General features: G+C 43.5%; 1 protein-coding gene across 4 annotated transcripts in view; it reads right to left on the bottom strand.

Annotated features, from left to right (window-relative positions):
- Positions 1-23,436, bottom strand: part of MCF2 (MCF.2 cell line derived transforming sequence) — a 60,175-nt gene that overhangs the window by 26,069 nt on the left and 10,670 nt on the right. For 2 of the 4 annotated variants that reach the window (XM_065077505.1, XM_065077506.1), the window contains exons 2-11: positions 21,418-21,486; positions 20,764-20,878; positions 16,068-16,158; positions 8,916-9,035; positions 7,691-7,807; positions 5,595-5,744; positions 2,652-2,776; positions 2,084-2,198; positions 1,600-1,719; positions 225-416 (exon numbers count right to left, since the gene is read on the bottom strand). In XM_065077505.1, the coding sequence (XP_064933577.1) occupies positions 225-416; positions 1,600-1,719; positions 2,084-2,198; positions 2,652-2,776; positions 5,595-5,744; positions 7,691-7,807; positions 8,916-9,035; positions 16,068-16,158; positions 20,764-20,878; positions 21,418-21,486 (1,214 nt within the window). Of the gene's footprint in view, positions 1-224; positions 417-1,599; positions 1,720-2,083; positions 2,199-2,651; positions 2,777-5,594; positions 5,745-7,690; positions 7,808-8,915; positions 9,036-13,706; positions 13,905-16,067; positions 16,159-20,763; positions 20,879-21,417; positions 21,487-23,436 lie in introns of those variants that run through there. The other 2 variants (XM_065077509.1, XM_065077507.1) reach the window with 2 other exon arrangements.

Below are 23,436 nucleotides of genomic sequence, written 5' to 3'. Positions count from 1 at the left end.
CTTATTTCTGCTGACTATTCACAATGCTAGCAGATATCTGTTTGCTAACTTAACCAGCTAGGTCAGGGGCGAAGCACTCCTCCAGCCTCTGGGGAACAACTCCTACCATGAACTGCTGCAGCAAGGCTGCAAATTTCAGGTGCTTCCAGCTATGAAGCAGAGATGCTAAACCCACGGAGAAACTAACTAGCTACTTCTCAGGGCACCGTGTCTCTGAACTCTACCTGCTGAAGGTGGGTGTGAAGATCCAAGGTCTTCTGCAGTCGCACCTGCTTCCTTTTGATCTCATCGGACAAGACATCGGAATGGTGCCGCAGCTCGTTGCATTGCTGGCAGATTAAGTTGAGTGCGTAGTGATGATTTGCTGCTAGCTGGTGTCCGTGTAGTATCACCACCTGAGCCTTCCCTATCAGATCCTTCAGTGAAAGGAAGAGAATGGATTGCACTCTTACTGAAATAATGCCAAAATATCTACATATAACAACATGCACTTTCTCGTCTTACCAGATGTCAGGTACCCATGGAGATGACTGCCATTAGGAGTAGCCAGAATGGGTGGCTTATGCAGGATAAAATGGCACCCATCATCTGGGAAAAAAAACTTTTGCTATCCAAAAGGAGGATGAAGAAGGACACAGTATTTCACCAAACTAGCAATGCTGTGAATGGCTGCTGACAACGTGTTGCTGCCATCTCCAGAAACTGCACTCTGAAAAAAATGCAGCTGATATCCATTTTAGCTACACTATGCTCATCAGCATGAAAGGGAATTTGAGTAGTTAAGGTTTATGGTGAAAACAAACCAGGTCCTTTGCAGCAAAGCTTGATGCAAAGAACACATTATGCATTTTGCACATCTTGGTCAGTGTAATGGTTACGTGCCCTCCAGGGTTGGCTTTGCGCTGGCACTGCTGCGCTGTCTCACCCTATCTGCCTGGCCTCTGGTTCTTCCTCCCTCTCTCCACAAACATTTCTTCCAAATGGCCAAAAAGCCTTAGACCTTTCCCCTAGGACTCTTATTTTCAAGGAAGCCTCTGCAGGTTGTGTCCAGATCCCTCAGGATTTCTCCCCTGACCTGGCCCATTTGCCAAGCACATCCCCTTACAGAGGTCACATTCTCAGTTGGGCTCCTGTGAATCCTCTCTCTTCATTCTTCTTTTCCACACATCTCTTAGTCTTCATCCATATGTTATGTTCAAATTGCAGATATGTCAAGATAGCAACTTTTTGGCTCCTCTGTGTGCCTGGTAACAAGTCTCTGCCTATTAGCACTGCTAAAGCATTTAACATATAAATAATTCTTCTTCCAGCTCATTAACTCCCACGCCTCCCCTATGTTCAGACATTTATCTGTTCTGGATTTTCATGGTGTCTCAGCAATTTATTTTAACTGTGATAATTAAATACCCTGTTCCTGGCTTTCAGAGTGATCACAGTGTTGCTGCGCAGAGCTAAGACGTGAAATCAATCCTTTTGTGCAGCCACTTACGAACAAATTACAGCAGAACCAGGTAATTTCAGAAAAAAAGCTCCTACCACAAATATAGAATGTACCTCTTACATTTCAGTAGTGCCTCTTTCTGTGAAAGATTATCTCACCTGAGCCATACCATCAAAATGACCCAAGTCCTTGAGCCTCTGTTTTACTTGGGGGACACTGTCGCCAGTGTCGGGCAGCTCCGCTTGCTGACCCATTAAAAATTCAATGGCATTCTTGACCTAGACATAAAGAAGAAGACTGCTGCAAAAGGATACAAAGCACAGGCAGAAAATCATTCTCAGACCAAAATTAATCACACTTTAGCCAAGACTGCTAAATCCAATAATAAAACTAGTGTCCAAGAACTAATTTCTAAATTTGAAGATGCTCTATCAGCAAAACCTATGCAACTGCAGGGCAGTGATACCTAAATTAGCTCTGAATGAGGAAGCACAGTGGTCTCCCCCAAGTTAGCTGGCTCTGCCAGAGCCAAGGAACAGTAGCATAAATTAAACACTCTAAAAATAAAAGCATAAAAACTTTTCTCCTCTCGTTTTCATCTCCAACTCTTCCTTCTGCCAACAGAAGTGCATCTGATCATACCTCCTGAAAACTCTGCTCAAACTTCCACAGTTGTAAATATTGCTCCATTTTTAATTGATGTTTTTCCCAGAAGCCATCAAAAGCAGTCTCCATCTCACGCAGCTGACCAAGCAACCTTGAGTGTAGAAAAAGGATAGGATTGGAACATGATTTGCAAACAGAGGACAAGTAGAGATGGACAAGCTCATCTATTCAGGTCTTCTGAAGCCAAGTTCATGACATGTATGTATGACTTGTGAAGGTCTCAGAGAGAATGTTAATAAAATCATCACTGCCAATGAAGGCACCTGTGTGAAGCAGTTGTTGCTGTCTCCATTTGTCTGAATAATACCCAGGAGCCTTGCATGGGAGAACTCTGTGTCTGCTCCACAGCCTCACCATATCAATGGGGAAAAAAATCAGAGCAGGTCAAAATTATTTGACAGAAATCACCCAGCAATTTGACAGGTCTGAAGCAAAACTCTGGTATCTTTGTCTTTACCTATTTGACAGGTGACCTAAACAACACATCTACCCTTGAGTGTTTTCACTCAAAAAATCGGGCAAATTAGGAACATGGTGCACTCACCGATTCACAGTCTCCCAGTCCCCAGGCCTCTCGTGGTGCTGGTCCTGACTGCATTCCTCAGAGTCAGGCTCTTCAAAACTGCTCAAAAGCAAGTTTCCCTCTTTTGTGACTGCTGTAATATCTTCCTGTATAATGCAAAACATTTCCGATTCAGGCTATTTTTGTTAGGTAGGGAAAAGTCATTCCATGTTTCTCCTGCCTTAGTTTCCCCGTATGAAATGAAGCACCAGTATCCATCAGAGCAAAGACTCTCAGCAGATGTTTTAGACACCTTAATGTGGGGTTAGCCCTTGAAGCTAGAGAAAGCTGAACTATGGAGTGGTCACCAGGCTGGGTGCAAACTGGCATGCATGAAAACACCAGGCCACAAAATGATTCAAGAGAGCAGCACTACCACAGGTCTCTCTTGGTGAGCAGGCAGGCTTGTATTAGATATTTACCCACAAGTTCATGTATTCAAGCATATATCTCTGCAGCTTGGAGGATTTGCTTCTCCATCAGGATCATCACAGGAGGTTGTAGGAAGACAATCCCACAGCAGGACAAAGCTGTGACTGAGACCACATGGCATCACCTAGTAGAGCCTTTACATGTAGAAGCAAATCAGCACTTTCTGTGTAACTTCCAGTCAGGGGAAAGTTTAAACCCTTGGTGTGTTCATTAACATCAGCTGAGGTGCTTTGTGCTGTGTTGGGCTCAGCCCCAAAGCAAACAGGTGCATTTGGCCAATTATTTTCAGAAAAAAAGAGATCAAACACAGAGGTGAGAAGGAAGACAAAAATAGATATGACTGATAAAATGAGCTGGAAGAAGCCCTGAAGGAGAGACCTGTGTGTGATTCCTTTGGAGAGCCAGCTCCTGGAAGAGTTAAAGCCCAACCTAGGAGATGGCCAGATTTGTATTGCAAGAGAAACAATGGCAAAGGCACTTTAGGGAAAATATTCAGAAAGCACAGACTTGATTAAACATCTGCCTGCCCCAGACAGCTCAGAGAAACCTAAACACAACAGTATTTTCAGGGCAGCAGCCCAGGAGCAGAAGGACGCAGCTGCAGGAGCTTCTTCTTTCCCACACACAAAGTGTCCACTGCCAGTTTGAGTCCTTACCACTAAAACATCACTGAAGATGACCACAAGGCTAAAACCTCATCTCCTTTTGGTACTACCACATCCAGGAGACTCAAAAACAAAGAGGAATTTAGCAGTATGCTTTAGACCACAGGTGGCTGCTAATTCAGCCTCTTACATCTCACTTGACAGTGCCCTGCCTTCCCCTTTTGATTCAAAGCCTTTCATGATATGTAAGACAAAGCACCCGTCAAACAGGTGTTAACTTGATTTTTTTTTCCCCTTTCAATATATCAAAGAGGTTAATTTCTTAGTTACTCTGTTTAATTAATTTTTGTCAATTTTTACAATGTGTTTGCAACCAGCTTCTGTTCAGTATCACAGCTACATAAACCATTCTGATTGACTCATTATCTGAATTCAAGAATCGGCTGTACCAATCTTGGGGTTGTCATGAGAGAGACAAGGATCTTGTGTCTTGCTGTCACCACAATCTGTGCACAGTTTCTCATCTGCTTTTATCTTTCCTGGTCTTAGAAGGAACAAAAGAAAAAAGCCAACGGACTTTCATTCAAAAACCAATGATTTGGTTTGATGTTTGAAATTAATAGACAAGGCATTAAAAGCAACAGATGTCTTGTTCTAAGTGCTCCTGTGCTTTGTATGCAAATGAAAACACACAACATGTTTTATTTCTCCACAGAGGGAAGTGTGTATTACTGACTGGCTTATAGACAGGACTACATTGTGTAGCCGGTATTTGCTCCCTACACTTTGGCTGTAGTCTTAAGCATGAAGTTTAAGTCAGTAAGTCATACTGCAACATATGTAGCTGCTGGTTTATATTAAGCTCTCTTTATTTTCAAAGAAGAAATAAAGGACTATTGGCAGTATCTATAATTATGCTTTCTATACATACACACATACATTTATGCCTACACACAGTGCACTTTGGATGTCATTCTGCATATTGCTTACAGGCAGCCTTCTGGGAACTCACTGTCACGTGAATGACAAATGACTATAAATGAAAATAGATACACTTCTCTGACTTATGTAAATCTGCCCTGTCATAAAGTAAAGTACCTCTTTCTTCAGCCACACAGCATGACTATCAGCATGGGAATCATGAGGGTTTGAGGACAGGTCTGTGCTGTCCCTAGAAAGATGCAGGAGCAGCAAGGACAACAGCTGGATAAAGCAGTAGCTGGTTGTCCTAAAGCTTCCACTAAATCCTACAATAACAGTAATCACAATCACAGACAGTTGAAAAAAAATAACTTGAAATATCAAAGACATGAATGGTGTTTAAGATGAAACATGAAGGTCCACATGAAGACAGGGATCACATCAGGAATGTTCTGTCCCATGCGCCCACACGAAATCCTCACCTTGGATGCCCTCCAGCTCGGTTCCCCAAATCCCACCAGGGAAGCTGCATCAGGCAGAGGGACCTGGGGACAAACCATCCCTCCAGACCCGCTGGTGATCTTTGGGTGCAGCTTCTTCCAGCCGTGGGGGTGAAGCAGAGGGAACCCCATCGCGACATGAACCCACAGGTGCCAAAGCCACAGGACATGCAAAGCCCATGGGAGAAGCACACTGGAGTCACCAACTTCTGCCGCCAGCAAGCAGGCAGCAGCTGAGACAGTTTTGCTGGATGCTGGCAGGGTGTTTTACTTGAGTGCATGGCAAATGTAAGGGTAACATACAGAAACAGTCACGTTGTGTTTCACTTAGTCTGTCAACACGTACACATGCATGGGAGGGAAGGAGAAGCGGGCACCAAACAAACAGGCAGTCACATCCCAGAAACCCCATCTTGCTGTGCAAACAGGGGCTGGAAACCCACAGCGGAGATGCTGAAGACACATACCTTGAGCTGGTAGTACTTTTCTGTGCGCAGGGCCAGGATGCGCTCGATTGAATACATGTCGTCTGGTAGCTCTGTCTCTGCCAGCTCCGTACCAAAGGATTGTAACATCTGTGCAATTTCCTTCACAGTTAGCGCAAAGCTCTCTATCGCCTAGTGGGAGATGATAATTGTAATCAGTTTGGGATTCAAGATATTCCTACAGCTCATTAATAGTGTGCGAAGAGCTAAGGCTGAGGTCTGCAGGGGAGCCCAACAGCTTGGTCTGAGCGAGGTGGGTGAGATGCCCACTGAAGATGGAGCTTATGGGTGCTGTGGTGCATTAGCTAGTGGCCACCAACACGTGGCTTTTAGTGCTGTTTGAGTCCACAACAGGGACTTAAATAAGGATAGTATTGTGCAGAGACACATCCTGATTTGTTTTCTGCTGCCTGCTCTCATGTACTCTGAGATTTTTCCTACCAAAAACTGAAGGTCTGCAGTAGAAACCACCATAGGATCCATCTTGCATATTCCTCTAATTCCTCTTCTATTGTTCTTCTTCTCTGGTTAAGCCACGCTGGGAACCACCTCCAGACAGTAGGATTTTAGAGATGTATTTGGCTTCTTGGTGATGAATGTTTCCAGCTTTGCAAGCCCAAATGGTGGGTTACAAGGCAGTCTGGCATCATGGCCACCTCCTCCACCAAGAGGACAAGGGTGGGAGCTAAGCAGCGTGCCAGAGACAAACTGGAGACAGTGTGATGGACGTGAGTGCTGCTGGTACCTCCCCAGCACATCCAAGACAGCCAGTGGGAGCTCTGGATGCCAAAAGGCTCCCAGACCACAGGGCAAGGTGGAGACCTCCTGGCCTCACTCTTTGCTCTGATCTTCCCCCCAGTTGCACGAAGGAAAGATTAGATCAGTGAGGAGCTGCTCATCTCCTGCTCAGCTGGTGGTGAACAACCACAAAAGCAGAGGACACAGCCTTGCTGAGGCTCAAAACTTTGTCCCCTGCAGGACACGCACACAGTGCCAGCTCTGCCTTTGGGAACAGGGTAATAAACTCAAATGTAACAGATCACATTTCTATTTTCTTTAAACAGCATGTATGTTCCATGGAAACTTCAGAAAATATTTTATGAGCATCCTACAGGGGCATTTTGAGAGAGATTTTTCATATGGACATTTATCTACCGTATGCAGCTATTTTCTAGAAACTCATCCTTTTCTTAGATTAACATTTTTTGACATTCATTTTGTCGTTTTTTTGTCTCCAAGTGTGAGAGCTATGCTATTATTGCTTTAACATATCATGCAAAAGAACAAAACTAAGAGCCAAAAATAAAAAAAAAAAAATCATTAATTTGGCAGTGCATCAGTGTAAACTGGCACAAAGTTAATGGCACAAGCAATAGCTTCAGCTATTCCAGCTACAATGTCTTCTGCTTTTGCCTTTATACTGAGCTCCACATCTGCTGGTGTGGATGATGTGGTAGAACAAGGGGCACTACAATGTCCAGTACATTTTTCATTAGTGCTTTGGTTTGCTGGGAAGGTAACTGGGAATCCAACCTGCCATTGATCTGGGTGACAAAGTCCCAATGAAAACTAAGGCTGTACAGGAAGCAGAGAAACACACAGCATTGCACAGCTCAGGGAATCAAATGCCTTATTCCTGGCAATATTAGTGGAAAATTCTTGGAAAAAAAAAAAAAAAAAAAGGCGATTTTCTGAATTCTCTGCATTAGGTCAGTATGCAGAAAGCAGTCTCATTGACCTGGTTCCCAAACACATTTGTCATATTAATGACACGAAGCAACCATGATTTTTTAAAAAAAGGCCTATTTTGTATCTACCATTAAGGCAATTTTAATAAAGACTTAAGAAGACAGATCTTTTGGGAGAAATTTCAAAAGGGGCATGGGGGAGTTAATCATCCAATTCCCTTATAAACCAATCAAGCGCCTAACTCCACTTGACTCCTATTCAAATCTGACAGAGAAAATTTAGTGGGCTTCAGGGGTCGCTTTCAGCTACCCATTGCTCATTGCCTTACAGAAAACCTTCCTCAATCCATCCCAAGCGCCAAGAGCCTGGTACTCAGCCCCGGTACATACAGTCCTGAAGATGACCCACTCGCTGTGGCAATACTCCAGGGTGCCACCAAACTCCGGGGTTAATTGTTGTTCATCAATGTATGTCAGCAGGTCACTAACCGAGCTCAGCATAACAACCTACAAACAAGGCAACACCGTTAGCTGGTTGACCATCACTTCTACTCAAGTCATACACAGATCAAACCTACAAATATTTTATGTATCTGAAAGCGGGTTTGTTCTAAATACTGTTCTATTGTATGGCTTTCTTCTTAGGCTTATGGCTTAACATGGCTTTTATTTGACGTATTTAACCATTTCTGTAAGCCAACCTTCATGTCACAGGTGCTTGCTTCCTTAAATGCAAAGCACAGTGAGAGGCTACAGTGCCTGCCTGCAGAACAGAGTTGAAAGCAAAGGTGATGCAGGTTTTTGCCAAGGGATGACCAGCAATCTGGAAAAAAATGTAAACATTTTAATACGTCATAAAGCCTTGGTCAATTTCACATAAACATAAGTTTTTGCGTAATATATGCTCTTGAGTTTTTGTGTCTTGATCTGTTCTGGGATAAGTCATGAATTTTCAAAGCTGTGCAAATGACAATCATTTTAGAGTGAAAAATGCAAAGCTTGTGAACATCATATTACTTTCTAAAGGAAAACATTGGCTGGTTTTGTGGGTTTGTAATTGCGTCAGCCTTAGATTCCATAAATGTACTTTTCTTCTCTTAATTATTCTCGTTATACCCTATAATCAAGGTGACTTTAGAAATCTTGGAAACTTTGACTTGAGACTATAAACCCAGTTCAGCTGCTGTTTTAGAAACAAATACCAATGTGATGTTGGTATGGAGTTTACACTGAGATGAAAATGGCAATCATGGGTGGAATCCATAGCAAAAGATTCACTAGACATGTCTTTTCAGACATTAAAAAATTCCCAGGCATGGTTTTATCCTCCACAGAGGCATTCAGCCTACATGGGGGATGAGGACAGGCTGAGAACCCCACCACCCACTACCATGGACATTCTCTGTGCGGAGCAAACTGCACACAAGGGAGCTGAAAAATGCTACAAGAGAGATTTGGTGGAGGAAGATTTGGTAGAAATAGGGCACTTCTTGCAGAGATGCTCCAGTTTGTCTTCACATAGGTGCCTGTAGAGTGGGACACCATCACCCCCCAAGCCAAGGTGCACTGGCAGCCTCTGGCCACACACAGGCACAACACCTCTGCATGTTCGTACCGGTAACTTGAGCAGAAAATCCTCCTGACTGAACCGAAATCCAATGTCAGTGAAGGTGCGCTGGAAAAACCCTGTGGGACGAAGAACCATCACCAAGTGCAGGTTCCCTGGGAAAGACGCCTGCAAGGAAACAGAGACAACATGCAACCTGGGGACATGGCTTTCAAATGCCCTGAAAAGAGGTGAAATCACTCAGATCTCAGAGGTTTTTTTCTGATTGCCATGACAGTCTTTTCTCATTTTCAAAACAGAAGGGAGACACTGTAAGTGGTTTAGAGATATGGGATGTAACTGCAGGAGGATTGTCCAATCCCCACCTCCCTTTGGAACAGGCAGGAGTTCAGCCATGCACCTTGGAGGGTCACTTATTAGAAACTTTAATACTATATGTTATGTTCTGCATTATAAACTGGGAAGTGAATTTATGACTTAGCAGGGAACAGAGGTCTGGAACATTGAGGGGAATGACAGACAGATTGGGGAAGCAAAACTGATTGCCAAACTCGCTAATTATCCTATAACTGCATGTAGCACACTCTTCTTGTTCCTGGTAATTACCAAGCAACATTTAATTTGTGGTAAGAATTTGGAACTTCCTGTCTACGCTGCTGGAGCCTTTTTTCAAGCATATGGTTGGCAGGTGCGTTTTTAAATAGATCTGTGAAAAGGGTGCTTGAGAATGAAAAAGAATTTTTAAGAAAGTAGGAGTCATATCATTAAATTATGGATAAGTGCATGATGCAAAGAATTGAGGTAATTAAGACACATGATTTTCTCTGACATTCTGTCAGGCCAGGTTACATTTCTCCATATATTCCTCCTTATTTTATCCTCCTCCACTATCCTCCCAGAAAGATGATAGTAGTATCTACAGCAAGCATGATAGTAATGTATGTGTTTAGGTATTTTGCATTGCAGGACATTTAATCTGTGCCTCCAAAACAAAAACCACTCCCATAAACATGCATTAGTGTTGATCAAAAAAGGCATGATTTAGAGTTGAGATCAGACATCCATGAACTGCATTGTAACTTATTCGCTATGTTTTCTTGTGTAGAAAAGGTAAGGTTGTGGCTTCTATTGCCCACAACTTAACTTAGAAACAGACAGTGAGTTTTAGGATCAAATAACCCACATAAATATACGGATCTGCTGTTATTTTAAGTAGGAACAGAAAAAAAAAAAAACAAAAAAAATAATACGAATGAAGTTCCAAATTCATACCCTTTGGAAGTCAACAAGAGTGGTGCAAGTGACAAAGATTTGGTGTTAGAAACAAGAGCAAGCCTCTAAATAACGGAGATGTTTGTGCTGGCTCCAGGCCCTTGTCACTGTGCCTCTGTTACACAGCGATGGCTACAACTGCGAGAGACCCAAGGAACCAACTTCCAACCCCATCAAACCTCCAGACAGGTCAAAGGTCTAAACCTGGCCGTGGAGTCACCAGACCTTCACAGCTCTGAGACGGGTCTTGCCCAAGAAGGTATGGGTGAGAGGCTGCAGGAGCTCCAGGTTCACCTCATTGCTTCAATGCCTGTTTAATTAGCTCTACAAGGAAAATCAGCTCTCCTGCAAGACAACCGCAGACAGGCCCTCCAGCAGCCCAGCTACCAGGCACAGAGAAGTCCATCTCAGAGATCCTGCTCAGCTCAGGATTTTTAACTTCAGCTTCACCGTATTACTAGAAAGAAAATCATCCTCTTCCTGTTGGATATCTCTGAGGAGTTGGAGGGGTTCCTCACTTTGAGGTTGAGAAGAATCTCTGCCTGGGATGCAGAAAACCTTCAGTGAAGAAAGCACTACTAGAACTGGCACAGGCTTGTAGACATTTTGAATGAACTGAAAATTTACAGCATTAATATTTCACTGGAAAGTCTCTGGCAAGCCCAACACTCATCCTCCAGCACATCCCAGAGAAGCTGGCTGCCTCTCCCACCTCACTGTGCTGGTTCTTTGTTGGACCCAGTAAACGCTGCTATTGCTATTTCCAGGCCTGCTGGCTGACCTGGCTAGTCCTTGACATTCCTCATGCTCCAGCATGTCCCACAGCACTAGGACATCCCAGGAAGAGACCTGTCAGTTCACACTTACAGCAGCGTCATGCCTGTCCCTGCAGAGCTGTGAGTCCACCACATGTCATTCCCTCACACTCACCCTTATGTCCATGTTTGCCCTATTTCACAGCCTGTTCTTTTCCCAGTGGCCATTTCCCTGCAGGCAGAACAACAGTAGCATTCTCCAACAAGGTTTCAAAGATACCACCAAGGAGCCACCACAAGCTGCAAACCTCAAAGAACAGGATGGTTTTGCCCCAAGACAAACCCTGCACACCTGGTGTTAGTAGCTCAAACTGACTTGAACCAAAGCCTCATGAGACCAAAGGTCTTCAGTGCTTTAAAGGAGCTCAAAGAATGCAATTTTACATCTTTCTGCATGGTTTTGAGTCCACTGGAGGCAAATCCAATGGTGGAGTCCCACAGAGTTTGGGGAAAGTCCCTGTTACCAGCTCAGAAACACAACAGTGTGTTCAGGTCTCTGAACTTCAGGCTCCTGCCTTGACCCCCTCCTGAAAAACGCATCAGCAATATCTTTGAGAAGAAAATCAGCCAGAGATTCATCCTCCCTTCATCTTATTTCATTCTCCCACTCCATCCCCTGTCACCTTTAACCCTGTTTGCAACTTCAAGCAGAGCTGAGTCTGCTTTGCCCTTTCTACTCCTTGAAGTCCTTGTTGACATGCACCCTCCATGCACAGAGCAGACTCCTTGAAGGAAGGTCCTGGATCTCCAATGGGGAGCTGTAGACTTCGAATGTCTTCTCCTATGACACCTTGGGCAGGAAGCCCACAACTCCAGAAAGATGGAGCAGGAATCAGGAGGCAAGCAGAGCTGCCTGCCAAAACTACACTGCGATAGCGATAAGGTGTGAAATGCCTCTCGAAGGGCAGAGGTGCCTCTGGACACCTTTGGTTTCATGAATGCAGGATGCCAACATGTTTCACATAATACGCAAGAAGAGACCATAACCTGGCACTCAAATCCTTCTGCCACATCCACCACAGGGGCAAATTCTTCTTTGACGCAACTTTATGTCCCCATAGACACACAACTGTGTGCTCCTCAATATGTTTCACCCCAGAGGTAGCTGGGTTTCCAGGACAGATGATTTTATTTCCACTCACTTTAGAAACTGTTTGGGGATTTTACAGCTGATCTTACACATATAAGATCAAGGTCAGCGCTTAATGAGCAGCTGAAAAAACAAGAAATACAGCTTTGCAAATGATACATAATATACTTCAATCATGGGGGGAAAAAAAGCCAAAAAATAAGCTTGCAGACAGGCACCAATCAAACCATGTCCTGTGCCCTCTTACAGACTTAAGGGAAAGGATGAAATGCTAAAAATAAATTTATATATACATATATATGTGTGTGAAAAGATCAATAATTTCTCAAGGATAATATCCATGAAGGAATTATATCTTTTTTAATCACTGCTACAATTCTAGGTCTTCTGAGGGCTGAAGTGCAGAGAAGTTACCTGCACATCGAATTCTAATGATACTGAAGATAGTGTTGGAAAAACCCTTTCCCATAATATATTCAAGAAAGCAAAGAAAAAAGGGTCCTTAATCTTGCCTTATGTTTTATCTTATTATTTATAACACTACAAAGAATCTTGTGCATGTGACAAACTTGGGTATATGTAACAAAAAACCTGAAAGAACCCTCTAAAGACTTTGCCCTCTGCTATTCCTCTGCAGCATATCAGGAAAGGCAGAAAATTATCAGCACAATTCCACTAAATCACTGGCAACATTTCACTACTATTAACTGTCTCACTGACCAAAGACCATGCTCAGAACATTCATCCCTTTCTGAGGACACAAACACACATACCTTAAGGCCTCAGTTCAGCAACTTGTTTAAATGCACACTCAACTGTAACCACGTAGACAGCCCTGATATAATCAATATAGATGAACTGGGCTAATAAAGCACAAGAAATGGCTTGCATTGAAAGCATCACAGTTGTTATCTGCTTAGAGAATATCTCATCCTGACACATTTATTTAATTTCTCCTAATTTTAGGAATTAAATTTCCAGAGAAGATTCTTCCCTGCAGTTCACTGGGACATTCACGAGGTTGGAAATCAATAAGCATAAAGAAAAAGTAGTTGGACTCAATGATCCTGAGGGTCTCTCCCATCCAAAATTCTTCTATTTGCCAGTAAATTTATTTCTGAGCAATGGAGATTGAGACTAGTGGTCCTTGTACATGTGCTGAGGTGAATTACTTTCTGCTGCCCCTTAAAGGAAGAGCCATACAACAAAATGCCAGGTACTGCTAATTTGAGCTGTAACTTCCCCCAGAGCCAAAATGAAACTCCAAATCACTCTACTACCTTTATTTTAGCCGCCTGCATAATTAACCCCCAAAGATGCTGTTAGCACGAATTCTACCTAGGGCTCCGTCTCTGCCGTATGATTTTGCTTAGGATAAGAGCAATAAATAAAGCCTTTCCCACGACATTTCGGCGATGCGCTGGAACAAGCGCTGCAGGACAGCGCTGCCCAAGGCCGACAAGAACACCCCGGCTACTCCCGCACGGAAGATGCTCCTAAAAAATCCGCCCCGCCGCTGCTCAATTAATATCGCTCCGGTCAATATCCCGCTCCTTCCAAGCCCTCCCCGGTACAAAAAGGCCTCTCGCCGCCGCGATGTGTCGCGTCTCCCCCCCCGCCCCGCCGTTCTCCGCGCTGCAGCACGCCGGGCCCGGACCTTACCGCAGTCCCGCCGGCCCGGCGCCCGCCCCGCCGCGGGCCCGCCTCGGCCATCGCCCGCCGTGCCCGGGGATGGGGATGGGGATGGGGAACCGGCACTGTCCCTGCTCCCGGGGCAGGAGGCAGCGGGGCAGGCAGGAGGCAAAGCAGGCAGCCCTGCCTGCACCCGGCTCCCGGCTGGCAGCCCCGCTCTCCTTCCCAGCGCCGGGCTGGTTTTTAAGGTGGAATGCCAAAAATCAGCCTGCAGAGGCAGCCAGCTCGTTCCTTCGAGGATTGGGCTCTGGGTTTAGGGTTTTTACTCTTCCCTTTCTCCCCCACCGCGATTATTTCAAAAAGTTGTTTAGGATTTTGGGGGGGAATTAAGGAAAGATGCTCCTGCCAAAACCAGAGGTGTGACCCTGGCTGTAGGGCCTCGCTTCCCAAAGCAAGTAGTGACAGCGTGAGCCTGATTTGCCCGTGCAATTAAGGGACCTACACAAAGAGTTAAATAAAAATGTGTACAGTCTCATACAACATTTTTCTGGATCAGATGAATAACTGCAGAGCTGCAATCGCATATACATATGCTGAAAAAATAGGACACACTGTTTATTTCAAATTCAGCTTATTTGCACTTCTTTATTCCGAAATTACACAAAGATCAGAAAGAAGATTTTTTAATTGGATCGTGGGTTATGGTTTATGATTGGAAAGAAAACATTATTTAATCTTTTGCATTAGATGCACAAAGGCAAGTCCAGTCAAACACCTCCTGGACATGAAGTCCGTCCTTTAGGGCCAGACCCTGTTTTTAAGGCAAGATTCCCAAGTCTTAAGATGTAGTGGACACATGTTTCCTGCTTCTCATTCCTCTTTGCACAGAGCACCTCCACATTACATACATGGACACCCCTGATACTACAGGCAAAGTCACTTGGCTACCTGGACATACAGCACATACAGGTAGAAAATAGAGTGTATGCTCAAAGGTCACACAACAACTAAACTTCCTTATTAAACACAAAATGAATGGCACTTCTGTAGAAGATACAAATCAGGACAGGATTTTTCCACATTTGAGACTTCCAAACTATGCAAAGCAACATCATCATCCTTAAAGGATGCTCTTAGAACTAGCATCTGCTCAGACACTGGCAGCAGAACTAAATGTTGATGATCACTTTAAAGAACTACTTTTTAAATGCTGCTGTTTCCCTAATGGTTACCATACTTGGAAATTCAGTTTATAAAATTCAGGAAAATCGGAACCCAAAATATTGACAGTGGTACCTCATGCACATTGCAAAAAGGTAACTCTCTTCCTTCTACTGGAAGCCTATCAGCAAAATGCCATCAAAGCCTACACACTTGTAATGCCAAGTTCAGCTGGACCAGAACTAAATATTAAGATCGCAAAAGACTTAACTTTATGAGAACTAATCAGAATCAGGCAAGACCTTTCTTTCTCAGTACATACTGTTACTTCATTCTCTATCAGATGGATCAATGCCTTTAACTTCAATGATTATAAGCAGAAAGAAAGGCAATAATAATAGGCCCAGAATATTTATACTGACTTACCCACATGGCATGGTCTAGTTGGGAAAGCATTTACCGATTAGCTTCTACTTATCCATGCACCAATAAGCATGACTTCTCTACACCTGCATGAATTACTGTAGTACTATGCTCTGATTTCACATGACACAAGCATTGCTGAGTTGCAAAAAGCTTACTTTTAAGATATGTTCATCATCTAATGATGAGTAGCACATAAACACGTATAATAGATATTTTAAATACATGAATGCATACATACACACTTAAATTAGTTTTTTCCACCCATGTCCACATACAAATGCTTGTGAATCCTTTTTAAACAACCTAACACTTTCAATCACTGACAATTAGGTAAAACATAAGTCTCACTAACAACCAGTGTCTAGAAGGAACACAGAAGCAGCCAAATTCTCCACCCATCAAAAGCACAGAACATAGCACAAAACACATTTGGACCACTATGAAGTACAAAACCAAGCAAATTAATCCATTAATAGCTGAACAGCTCATTTATGCACCCAAATGGGGCATAGTGAAATAATTACAGGTCTGTAAAACAAAATACTACCTAGAGCAGGGGTGTCAAACTCATTTTCACCGGGGACTGTAGGAGTAGTTACATTTATACAGTCCTAAAATTCCATTCAGCCCTTTGAAGGCAACAGTGAGGCTGATATGCCCCTGGTGAAAATGAGTTTGACACCCCTGAGCTAGAGAGAAAGCACAAGCGTCATTGCTCCTGGTTCCCAGTGTTTTCTGAAAGTGATACATCATGGGCACAATGACTTACCACATTAAAAGAAATCAACATGAAACAGGACTTACTGCTATTTTTTGGAGAGTCATTTTGACTGATGTCCATGTGTCCAATCTTCTGTCCAAGATTAGGATAAATTTGGTGTCAGACTCATGTTGACTATGAGATAAGAAAATACCAACAACCAGATAACATTTTGAGGGAATGTGACTCTCTTCCTCCAAAAACCCCAAACACAAGAACACAGAATGCAAACCACATTTTGAATTTTCCACAGTTTCCAAAATTCCATTTGAAAATATTTCCCCGAGTGGACTGCAAGAAGAAATTTGGGAAGCCCACCTTACAGTTAGCCCAGGGTTAAGCATCACCCTTGAAATGGGCATTGTGTGGGAGGTGGAGACAACAAATTGCACTTGAAACTTGCATTGGGCTTGAGAAGGACCTTGTAGAGGTTGGAGGCAGCTGGGCTCCTGCTGAGCAGCTCTGGGATAACCAAAAACCTCTACCAGCCACTGCCCTGGGGATGCACATCCCTGTCCTCACCCCTGAGCTCTTCCCTTGGTGAAAGCTTGCTACCTGCTTGCCTGGGTTACGGCATCCAAGCAATGACTCCTGGCTTGGTTGCCACAAGGCAGCAGAGGCGACACCAAGGCAGGGCCAGGTGACACCAGCCTGGCTGAGGGAAGGGGAAGCTGGTGCTGGAACAGGCTGTGGGAGCTTCCCCAACACCTCACGAGCCCCTTTAGAGAGGCAGCGATTGCTCAGAGGCAATTTCCGACACGCTCTGGTTCACTTCACAAGCACAGGCTTCCTGACATCCCTTTTGACACCCAAATCCTTTAAGTTGCTTTGAAATCCCCAGGCTTACCAAGCCGGTGAGCAGCACTGGGGATGCCCAGTCTGGCAGGTGACCTAACATGGAGGTGAGGTCCTGTCTGTAATTCAAATATCACCTTCCCAGCCTAGCTGGGCACAGCTCAACCAGGCTCAACCCGTGATAAAACACACTGCAGGGCAGTCTGAATTACAAACTGGAGTCACGTTTGCACACAGGCAAGGGTACGCCAGCTGTAACCAAGTCCTCTGATGTGAGAGTATTTACAGGATACTCAGGTAATATTTACAATATTTATTTCGCGGATGCTGAAACAGGATAGTCACGTCTCACGCCATCCTATCTGGGTGTCTCAGCGATGTGGAGAGGCTCCCAGTACACAGGCTGGCTCCCAAGAGCTGGGTCCGGTATCTGCACTGGGCACAGCCCCATGCAAGCAGCCTGCCACAACCACGTCTTCGGTAATTCTTGTGTTTGGCAAGCAAAAACACACAGTGGATTACTCAGAAGTATCACATGGCAGACAATACTTGGCAACTTCACTACTGAAAAAAAAGATACTTGAAGCCAGCGCAGGAGCTTTCATTCAATGCAAATCTTGCTGCTCTGGTCTGGGATAGGCACGCCTTTGACAAATATATTCAAAAGGAGTTAGCAGTTGTGCTGAGAAAAACAAAACCACCACCCTTTGGTTCCTAATAACAATTGACTGAAGACATGTAGAGATGCACAGCTCCAATGCTGTCCTACAAATACATCTTATGGATCTCTAACGTCATACCCAAACTGCAAAGGTTTCAAGCAAATTTATACATCGCCATTGAGGCACACCAGAAAGGAGCAGAGAAAATGAATGTTGGATTTTACACATGGGTCATACACATAATTTCTGCATGTAATAAAGTCTGAGGTTATACATTGTGATCTGGATCAGGCATGACTTTTTGGCCAAACCCTCTTAGTTAAAATAGTTTTGGCAACGTGAGCCAGTTCTGCAGGTTTCTGCCAGCTCTGTTCACCCCCACCACAAGTTAAATAACCTGGGCAGGTGGGAGCGGGGCAAAAGGATCAGTTTGTTTGAAGCAAAAATAAAACCCTTTGGTTTTTCAACACACCCTAAAATTTTGAAAGGTAGGTCTCTGTCCAATGAGAAACAACTCCCCATAATATTTCCTAACAGGCTGCAATTGAAAAAAAAAATATATATATATATAGTGTTTACACAGCACTGCTGTCATATCAAAAAACCTGAAGAAATACACTAGAATTCAAGTAATTTAGAAAAGGCAGTCAGACTGTAGAGTATTGTCAGTTAATAAAAATACACCAAAGTATGCTATTTACTCAGGCCAAGGTTATATTCAGAGAGTAGCCTCTCAGCATGGTAATTTACTTTTATCAGTTTCCTTACAGACAGAAAGAAGAAATTTCCCTGCTGTCCAAAAGCCTTGAAACTTGCCATGGGAAATTAATTTATTCTGGGGCTAGCAGAGCAAGACTGTGACTATTTGCAATCCAGGCCTTGCAGGTTTATCAGATTTCCAGTCCTGCGATGTACCTTTTAGACTGACAATAAAAATAAATCAATGCTTTCTCACTAAGGCTGCAGCCAGCAGCAGAAAGATGAAGATAGGTAAGCAGAGCGAGGATGATTCTCTCTGGGTGCTTCTTGTCACTTTTTTGTTCTTACCTTTAATTTTGTATGTGTTGCAGGATGCACCAGACTAAAAATAAAGACTTGGGATGTTTTGCAGGACTTGAAATTGGATCCCTGAGTCTGCAGTTGTGAGATTTATCACAGGCCTGGGAGTTTCCTTGTGGTTGGTGGGATCAGAGCAGGACCTGCTGCCTAATATTTAAATTCAGACCTATTCATAGCCAACTGCACCCCTCACTGCTTCAATATTCTGTGTCATCAGTCATGGCTCTAAATCACTTTGTACCTCACTTCCCGATATAAGGGAAACATGCAGAGCTTGCCTAAATACCAAAAAGCTGGATAATCAAACAAGATCATTCTTAGGGTCTCATTTCTGCCAACATCGGGATCTGTCGCACTTTCCTGTGCCTCTCCTTCAAGCTCATCATCGCACGGTGCAGCCCAACCAAGCCAGCCTGAAGGCAGGCAGGCACACATTTTGAGTAGGATGTTTGGAGTGTGGACGATGGGGACCTGCTACTTATTTTTCTGTACAGCTCTTCCATACAAGGACTTCCTGCAGTTGACTCTTGTCTGCAGCACAGTTCCCAGGAAGCCTAAAGTAAAATCAACTTGCCCACAAGACTCATCTTCCTCCTGGCTCTATTCATGTGCTCACCTTGCAGAGCAAAGAGTAGCTTATGGCATCCATCTCCTTTATCTAACAATTATTTACAGAAGAAAGAGGCCTCATGAAATTCAGTTTCTCAAAACACTACAAACCCGACATCCCATGAGGTTTCCTTGCACTAGTATCAGTGGGACATTATGCAGCCCTTTCTACTGATTGCCTAGGAAAGGCATTGTATGTATGGTTTTGATATGCCTGTACCCATCCGTAGGTATCTGGTAGGGCGGTGTCAGTGCACTCACAGCTAACTGACACACAAGTCAAACATTTACCTGTTTTAGGGACTTCCTGGCCCAAAGTCTGTGCTCTGATCCCATGGTGTGATGACGCTGATGGGTGCGTACCCAGGGGTACCCAAGCACCCTCACCTACATGATGCTTTTCCTTGCTCCCCGACACCACAGCCTTTTCAACTCCAGAGTGTTAAAAAGCACATGTTTTTAAGACTGTCAGGTATCGAGCCAGGCTGTTACAGTGGGGGAAGGAGCAGAGAAACATGATTAAAGTGTTTTTTCTAATAACATGCTGAATGTGCTTGAATCATCAGCAAGCTCACAGCTCTCATTAGTTTCTTAATTGAGTTTGACCTATTAGAGGGCCAGCAAGACAGCTCATCATGCTAATGCCAGGTTGTTTACAGTCATACAAAATAAGAAGCCCTGGAGAAACAGGGCAGAGCTGGGAAGTGCAAAGGCACAGACAGGGGCCACCTAAACAGCATGAAGGAGAAACCCCTTTGCCCAGCACAAACCATGACACGCTCCTGTCCATGCCGGGACAATCCTGCCTGGGCCAGGAGCCCACAAAACTTCAGAGTCCATCCACAAAGAGGACAGAGGAACCAAAGGCTTTTTGTTTTTCCTGCAGAGGTGGCTAAACATGGTACTTCTTTCTCAGCAGCTGCTGATGGAAAGCTCCCATCTAGCTGCTGTCAACCTGCTCTCCATGCAGGAAGATATTTGCCAAAACAGATATTATTCAAGGAAATTAAGCATTCCAGGTAACTGAGTCACCAGGCTCAGCAGCAAGAAATAGTAGGGCCATTAATCTAAGTATACAGCCCTGCATGTGGCATAGGCAGACTGTCAGCCGCTTAACCCCGAGACACAGGCGGGTAATGGGAGCTGTGGCATGCTGCTGTGCCATTGCCTCTAATGGGGACCCCAAACAGCTTGTTCCTGTAATTAATCTCTTCCTCCAGTTACATTTCTCTTTCTCCCTGGTAATCACTCTCTGTTTGTACATGTCAAAATATTATTCTGCAGCGGCATGGCATATTTAAGCAGTGACACATGTCAAAGCTTAAAGAAAGCTTGCTGTTAATTAGAAACTTAATAAACTAAATTTATGATACACACAGGCTGACAAGTCATTGGGATGATGTCCACTTTTTACTCTGCAGTTACTGGCACATTAAATACCACACCTGGACACTGTAAGGGCTTGCATCATTTGTCCTTTCCATCTTACTTGCTCTGAGAGCTGAAGATGCCTCTCACCCTCATGTGTCGCATCACCCTGAAGATCCCCTGCCTGGCCCAGGCAGGACCAACACCTCTGCCCATCACAGGCAAGAGCTAAATGGGAGCCACATACCTTGGGACTGACGTTAGGTATGTTAAGACTTTAGATACGACCTCCTCGGGCACCTCGTTGAAGCGAGCGTTGTCAGGGAGGGTGATAATCCAAGCCTTGTCTTTCCCTCGGCCACCTAGAATGAAGACACAGATGCTTCCCTGGGTGAGCTTTCCAGGAGGGCCAGAAGCAAAGCCCAGGTCCACCAGTCAGGTCAGAAAACACACTGCCATCGCTACAGAGGGATTTTTACATCACCAGAGTCAAATCCCGCCACTGATTTCAAGCACAACACACACAGGTGGTAGAAACAAATGTATAAGGTACCATGTATTTCCTTTATTTACTGAGTGTGCTTTACATGGGATAGCAAAAGAAGGCAGAAATACAAGGACAAATCAGCGTGCTGGTCTGAAACCTATAGAAATACATTTCAAAGCAAAACACTTCTTAATGCATTGAGTGTTTGAATGCAAGAATATCTTAGAGTATGGCTTGAGACGGAAACCTAATATGCTCTTTCAAAACGCCTCAATGTTTTATTAACAACTTTTCTAGTAGCACTGGAGACTACCTGATGGATAATATCGTGTGTGGAGTATCATTTTGCCAAATTGCACAGAAGTTCGTCTGGAGTATTTAATTACCACACAGAGAGAAGTCCACCATACTCACCAGAAAGAAATGCAAACTCTTTCATCAAATCATCACTGATGTCTTTTGCACAGATGGGTGTTGCAGTTTCTGGGGAAAAACAAACAAACCAACAAACAGAAAAAGCAGTGGTCAAAAAGGAAGGAAAAATCCAAAGCAAACACATTTATCAATGTATTAACCCAAAGGTGAGACTCGAACCAAAAGCAGCTTCCCTAAATTATAGATGAAATTTTGTAACAAAGGATACATGGTTGCCCTAGAAACTCATGTTTCTAATGACTCTAACTGGGCAAATGCCATAAGTCAGCAGCAAATGTATTCTGTCAAATGTACTAAGGGAGCACTGCTGGGGAACCTGAGTGTTTTCTCCTCAACAGGGTATATCCAATGTTAATTTTTTATATTTTTGAGTTATTAATTTAATTTTGCAAACTCCCCCAGTGCTTTGTAGTCTTGGCAATGTAATGGGCTGAGGTTTCTGCTGGGAACAGCAGCATCCAAGGCTGCTGTACTAGGAACAAGGTTGGGTTTTTAGGCTGTTATAGTCTTTAATTTTGAGCAAATAAGCTTCTGAAAAAATGTTTTCATCTAGCATGTGGCCACATGCACTGAAAAGGACATTGGTCTTGGGTTTGGTTATTAGATTATTTTTTTTAATTAAATAATGGGAGAGGCCTTTTTAATATTAAATATTTAGCACACTGACGGTTTCAGTGGAAGCACATCAGAACAATATACATAGTTTTTACCTTTCCCTGGGAGAAGGAAAAAAAACAGACTCAATAAACACAAGAGGAGCTTATACCTGGCAGACATTTTTCTGGATTATCTATAAATGGAATGATAGCTAAAAATTAAACATCCTTGTTCCTGCAAATAAATGTTTTAAAGCACATCTATACAGATTAAAGTCCTTGTGCTTTCTGATAATCAAATTTTAAACAGTGATTATTTTACAGAGTTGGTCCTAGGGAGTAATCTTTTGGCTGTTTTAAATCACACAGGCTGCATACTTCAGCACACTCCAGTGTAATCAATATTTATTCTATTGCACTTTTTCCCTAAAGCTTTGTGGTCACTTCTACTTTATCCAAGGATTTTTCAGGCCTTTAATTAACCATATGGAGCTGCAGCACAGCAGCCCAGAGGTGCATGAGGTAGGGGGGACTCTGCATCCTGCTCTCTGCTCTTCTATGGACACATATTGGTATTTTTCCCTCTTGTAGATAAAAATGTTATTTTTGTTTGTTAAGGATCAAGCCTCAGTCCCCCTGGCATCTACAGAAACATTCCTGTTTTTAACAGGCCCCAGAATTGGTCTTGGTAAGAACGTTTGTTTTGCAAAGATATTTCAAATATTTCTCTCTCATTCAACTGCTTCACCTAACTTGAGGACAAGCAGTGGCAATAGATTTCTTCTCTATTAGTTGATTTTTTTTCCCCAGCTCAACAGTTTCACGCTGATAAAAAAATCACATTTAATAACTTAAGGAGCTCCAACACATGAAGCAGATGATATGAAACATGTGGGTCTTTGAAAACACAAGACAAAAGCCCAACTCACCTCACCCACCCCTGCTGACCACTGTCCCCAAAGGTACAGCAAAGTTGTGCCCTGTGCTATGATTCAAGTGTTCAACAGTAAAAGCAAACACAGTTACAGGTTTACAGTAAATGCAGCTTATGTTTCTGGTTCTGCAGCGATGTTAGAGGGATGTGCTGGTTTATTGATAGCTGGGCTGGGGGAAGGGGGTTAACCTTTGTATGGCAAAGAAAAAAAAAATCGAGAAGTTTCACAAGACATTTCCTCACCGAGAAAAATCTAACGATCTTCAACTTTAAACTAAGCTGGACGTAACTATGGTTGGGAAAAAAATAGCATTTTTCCACAGATATTTTCAAACTTTGCTTTTCAGAAAATCATCTGAAAAATACATGCTTTAACCCCCAGAGTCCAGTGCTTATTCTCTCACATCTCTCTAAGCTACAATTTCCCAAGTATTATCATGGAAAATGCAAAAACACCTGATGTTGTAA

This window comes from Columba livia, chromosome 12, assembly GCF_036013475.1.
Source record: "Columba livia isolate bColLiv1 breed racing homer chromosome 12, bColLiv1.pat.W.v2, whole genome shotgun sequence".
Lineage (NCBI taxonomy): Eukaryota > Metazoa > Chordata > Aves > Columbiformes > Columbidae > Columba > Columba livia.
This window is presented reverse-complemented; position numbering and strand designations above follow the sequence as displayed.